The following is a 5,793-nucleotide window of genomic DNA, read 5'->3' as shown; positions in this document are numbered from 1 at the left end:
GGACCGCCAGGGAATTCCCATCCTAATTTCCTGATTAATTAATCATTACAGGTTAAGTGACAATTATAGTTTTATTGATGGGGGTGGGGTAGAGGGAGGTTCAGTAGCAGGAAGGGAATCAAGACTGAAAGGAATAGTTCTTACACCGTGTATTTCCTAACAATCACTGTCATAAGTGAGGGGTAGAAATAGGAGAAGGATTCTCAGTTTTGAGTTCAGAAAGATTATTAGGCTGGCAGCGTAGTGCAGGGCCGCCTAGCAGGGCTGTGTACCTCTGTCCACTGCGCGCGGGCAGGGGGAGACGGGGTGGGTGGGGCGGACGGAGACCCAGTCACTCTGCTGGTGCTGCCCAGCTCGAGAAAAGGGAATCTAATTCTCACAAAGGCGCGCTGCAAATGAGTTGAATAATGACCCATAGTATCTACCGGACCCCTAGAAGCTACTATGTGACAAACAGTTGCAAGATTCCCTCCCCAGAGAACACAGTGAAATTCTTACAGATCTCAGATCCTGACCTTTGGGTCCCAAATTTTAAATTCATTGTCTCTTGGAAGATTTTGCTGGATATTACTCAGCTGGTCAATGAATTAACAGCTTTTTTCCCAGTTGAGTTCCTGAGTCTTTTACGCGTTTGCTTTTATTGTCCGTGGGAGGTGTTTTGTTTTGTTTTTCCACTCTGCTTCGCCGAGAGTAAAGATTGAGGTATCTTGTGGTTTCCTTAATTAGCATAAAAACTCCTCCAAGGCAGTAGAGTCTCCAGTGCCATCCTATTCAAAATATTCCTGAGGTACCTACTCCGCACCTGACTGTCCCCTGTCACATTGCCGCTCAACATTTCCTCAGCGTTTCACTCCGCTTGCTTCTTAACAGACACCACCGTGGCCCTCCCCGTGGGGCACAGCAAAACGCATGCGCACGTTTCCGTGAGCGCGCGCGCCTTACGGCCGCTGAGGCTAACCTGCGGCAGCGTGCGGATACAAAATAGCAGCGGCGGGTGGTGGTGACGTTAGAAGAGCGCGCCGCACTTCGGTGCTAACAGCTTCCGCGGGAGTGAATTCTCGACCGTCGCGGGCATGGTGTGCTGCAGTCGAGTGTTGCTCAGAAAGGTCCGTGATTGGTGCCCCTCAGCCTGATGTTCGACACCTGGTGCCTCTAGCCCCACTTGAGGGCTCTGGTTCTCCTTCGCCTCCCTCCCTCCCCACTGTTTTCTTCCTGGGGGCCTCTTTCCTGCTTCTTTTCTACCATAGTCCTCTCTTTTTCGCCCCTCAGGGAGTGGGGCTTGGCCTGTAAGGGGTGAGAAGGGCGTGTCTAGTCTACCGGGCATGGTTAGGACGGTTGTTTAGAACAGGGTTTGAGATTTTTCAGGGGAATTGTGCGCACGTGGGATGAAGAGCTGGGGTAACTGCCTGTTGTTTATACATGCAATACGGTGTATGTGAAGTGTAGGTTTGACTTTTTCTTTTGGCTCAAATAGTGTATTTTCCTCCTTTTAAGTAATAATATCCATAACTTGTTTTTACGTATTTTTTCATTGAGTGCATTGTTATTAAGAGCTTTCTAAAGACAACTTCATCAGTAAACGAAAATAGGTAACTGACTTGCCTTCTTGCAAGAAACTAGGTCAGCTTTTGTGCAGTGCGGGTTTTAGACTCGTTTCTGTAAAAAATTTACAGTTGCTTTTCAAATTTAAAAACCTCTTTAAGATCCTTACTAGCAATGTTTTTTGAAACCTGCCGTCATCAGGTTTGGTCATTACCTTATTACTAAGGACGAGATTGAGATATTACTTTTAAGTTTGAGTTCTAAATCTATGAACCTGATAAATCTAGAGCAGTAAAAAATGTGTCACATATTGAAAGGAACTTCAAAAACAGGAGGTTTCTTTTTGTCAGAGGAAAGGCATGGTTAGTAATACCATGGTTAATAAAGTTTTACTTTATTCAACCCTCTATTTTCCAGAAAATAGGTGGTCAGAAGAAGAGAGACTTGTGAAGGATAGTACTTGGGCATATAGGATAACTAATCTGTAAGCTAAAAAAATGAACTACTGCAGTTTTTGCTGGATACGTTTTTAAATGCTAGCTGTGTACCTTACTGCCATAACAGTCACGTCCAGTCAATGTTGTTTGCAAGGGGAATCTACCTCTTCACTTACCTGTGATGCATTTCTGATCTCGCTCTACCCAGCCAAAGCATAAGTTCGTCAGCCTCCAGAGAAAAATACTCTGGCTAGCCCTTAAGTTCATGTTTTGTATATTCCTTCCACCCTTACAATACTCTGTTTCGTGATTATATTTGCATACTCAAATGAAAAGCTGTGCTTTGAATCTTTGCTATGTAACTATCCACTGCAATCTCAAGTCTAGACAGATTTATCAGACTCAGCAAAGGAGCTTTTGGTAAATGTGCTGCCTTACCCTATTCTCATCCCCTCCTCCAGAGTATCAGAATGGTCAGTGGAGTGTATGCATTTTTGAAAAAAGTTCCCAGATGTTTTCGATACTTAAAACTATCCTAAATGATTAAAGATGTGAAGATTATGAATTTAAGAAATTACTTTGTGAGGAATTTTGATAGCCCAGGGGGTTAAGACATAGGATCTTACCTGCAAGAAGTTCTTGATTTAGTGAGGGAAACAGAAATAAACCCTAAATACAGTGTATGATTTCTAGAGATCTAATAATAGAGATATAATCCAATTACTGAGAGCCCAGGAAAATCAATGGTAAGTGTTGGTTAAAGGAATTAAGAAAAACATAGGAAAAAATGACATTCAGGTGGGTTTATGATAGAAAAGAACAAATGACATTGTAAGTAGATGAAAAAGCATGAGCAGAATGCCATGGAGAAGTGACAGTATATTGTGTAGCATAGAGCAAAGAGAGGAAGAGGATATAGGAGGGGTTGAATGAATGGAAATGAAATGTGAAGGGTAGGTTAAGAGCTTTGAATATAGCACTGAGAATTTTAGACTTTATTTCATAAACAGCAAAAAACCATGAATGGTTTTTGAGTAAGGGAGAAACATGTTGAGAGATCAGATCCATTGTCAGAAAAATCGCTAAGGCAGTGAGACAGAGAATGTGTTGAGGAAGGAATGACTAGACATTGAAAGACCAGTTAGGAGCTAATGTAATGATCAAGATACTAGGGTAGTTAGTTGTGCCAAAAAAAGAAAGATAGTAGGGCTTCGGGAAGAGAAGCAGGTATAGTCTAAGATCCCCATATGTGGTCTCAGTGAGTAGATAAACTATCGTTTCATTATTTGTGAGAACATTGGAGGAACAGAATTTACCTAGGGAAAAGTTTGGTTTTGTTATATAACATGTATTTAGGTGACTATTATCCTTTCAATACCTAAGAACAAGTTATATATTTGAGGGGTTTCAAATATAAGTTAAATACTGATCTTGTTCTCAGTTGCTTTAGACTATTAAGCTCACATCTGGTGGAGATGTCCAACTAACTGGGATAGAGAATATCTCACCTAGGTGATAGTTACTGGTACAAACTGAGATCACCCAGGGGAGAAAGTCTAGATTGAAAAGTGGGCCAGTGTCAGAGACCTTCAGGATTGGAAGGACAACAATTGATAGTGAAAAACAGGGTCTTAAGAGAGTTAATCTAATGGGAAAGTGAGGTCAGACAGGAGGTAAACTAAGAAAAGACAATAAATGTGGCATACGGAAAGCCATTTTTTTTTTTTAAGGAGTTTTAGTGGCAACAAAGAACTAGAAAGGAATTCAAAATTGGTAAGCACATGTGGTATACAAATGTCCTCTTTCTCTTTTTAAGTATGGAGACTTCATTGATAACCTGAGACTCTTCACCAGGGGAGGAAGTGGTGGAATGGGCTACCCTCGCTTAGGTGGAGAAGGTGGAAAAGGTGGTGACGTCTGGGTTGTAGCCCATAACAAAATGACTTTAAAACAACTTAAAAATAAATATCCTCAGAAACGGTTTGTGGCTGGAGAAGGAGCAAACAGTCGGTAAGTATTTAACTGAATGGTTTTGTATGAAATTAATTCCCCCCCGGAAGAAGAAAAAAAAGTTGAGATAAAAATTTAATTGGTAATTTGAAGTAAATAATATCCTGGATTTGTAACTGAGCAAAAATCTACTATTTTTGTCTCTAGTAAATATAAAAGATAGGTACTATGGAATGTTTTGACGTTTTTAAACTTTTTATCCTTTTCTTCTCCCAGTGTCTGTTTATATTCTTGTATACTTCCTTTGTAGAACCAGAAAATGATCTGAATCCCCACTGTTTTCTTCTAAAATTATCTTTGACAGTCTTTAGGAAACTTTCTAGAATCTTAACTGGCTACTCCACCCCACTACCACCCATAGTTCTGCCAGCATCTTGTAGGCAGTACTTAAAATTTAGAGCCTGTTTGCTGCTACATCTCTTGAATGTTTTCCTTTTGACTCTGTTTTGATTTTCTCTCTGTGACAGCAAAATCTTCCCTTTGTTTTTTGTTAATGTTTGTTATTTTCTGTGTAACATATTATGTTGGCCTCAAAATATGAGAAGAATTTTTTCTTTCATTGTAAAGAAAACAAAGAAAAAAAATTCTTAAAGCTTCCATCAAAATGCAGTCTATGGTTCCTCAGGCCTCTGTCATTCTGTTGTTCCTTAGGAGGTGTTGGTATAAAAGTTAGGCTTTCTGTTCCTTTTTTCTTTCCCCTTCCCAAGGAAGTGTTTGGGTATATTTATTTGTCACAGTCGTAGAGGATGTAATGTGTCACTTGCTTGGGGGATGAGTGTAAGCAAAGGATAGAGCCTGGATATAGGCTAAACACCCTGTAACGCAGGGTGAGGAATGCCCCCAACAACAAATTATCCTGCCCCAAATATCCAGCAGCATCCTCTGCTGGTAAAGGAATCCTTGGAGAAACCCCTTAAATTTCTTTTGAGCATTTTTGTTTTAAATAGTCTTTACAGGGCAAATTTTGAGAGCCCTATATTAGAATTCAGTAATCAAAGCTTTAAGATCAGAATGTTGTTTTATTATTTTGATGTTACAGGTAGAAAATAACTGCAGTTTATATCCTAAAGTAAAATTTTTCATCATTTTATAATTTCTTTTGAAAATTAAGGTTGCTGTGATTCCAACCTTATTCTGTGTTTAGATAAGTGGTATGCTAAAGATGGTGTATAATGTTTAAATGTTAAGAAAGATTTAAATAGAACAGTTACTGCGATTGTGTGTTGGAATTTTTAGAATGTAGAGGCTTAAATCTAAAGGATCAATAGGAGCCAACTGGATGAAGGGAAGGAAACAGCATTACAGGAAAGATAACAACATGAACAAAGGCCCAGTGATAGAAGACAAATACCGGTATAAAACACTAAAAGAAGCTCAATGTGGCTGGAATGCAGAAAACACAGAATGTAGAGGAAGATGAGACTAGAAAGATAGGTACAAGCCAGACCTTCATCGTTTCTGAAATACTGCAGTATTCTCCAAATTGGTCTCCTTCTCCAGTCTCAGTCATCACCTCCAATCCATTCTTTTTCCAATTATGTCTACAGTGCTTTTTCTGTAACACCAATTTATTAATGTCACTTGCATATTTAAAATCCTTCAATGTTCCCCATCAATCTAAGATAATATTCAAACTCTCTAACATAGCATATGAGGCTCTTTGTGATCTGGACCACAGTGTCTTCCACCCCACTTCTGCTATGCTTACGCTAGAAATAATTATTATTTCACGAAATACCTTGTTCCCTCCTAATCCGGTGTGTGTGTGTGTGTGTGTGTGTGTGTGTGTGTGTGTGTGTGTGTG

At 39.8% G+C, this 5,793-nt stretch overlaps 1 protein-coding gene across 1 annotated transcript in view; it reads left to right on the top strand.

Moving 5' to 3' along the window:
- Positions 1–999: 999 nt before the first annotated feature.
- The window catches only part of GTPBP10 (GTP binding protein 10), a 21,010-nt gene continuing 16,216 nt past the window's right edge, over positions 1,000–5,793 (top strand). Inside the window, exons 1-2 of the mRNA XM_029234488.1 lie at positions 1,000–1,106; positions 3,796–3,989. Coding sequence (XP_029090321.1) covers positions 1,074–1,106; positions 3,796–3,989 — 227 coding nt within the window. The 5' untranslated portion in view covers positions 1,000–1,073. The remainder of the gene's footprint in view (positions 1,107–3,795; positions 3,990–5,793) is intronic.

This window comes from Monodon monoceros, unplaced genomic scaffold, assembly GCF_005190385.1.
Source record: "Monodon monoceros isolate NGI ecotype Baffin Bay Population unplaced genomic scaffold, NGI_Narwhal_1 Super_Scaffold_2, whole genome shotgun sequence".
In the NCBI taxonomy this organism is placed as follows: domain Eukaryota; kingdom Metazoa; phylum Chordata; class Mammalia; order Artiodactyla; family Monodontidae; genus Monodon; species Monodon monoceros.
The sequence above is the reverse complement of the archived record's forward strand: the minus strand, read 5'-3'. Positions and strand labels throughout refer to the sequence as shown.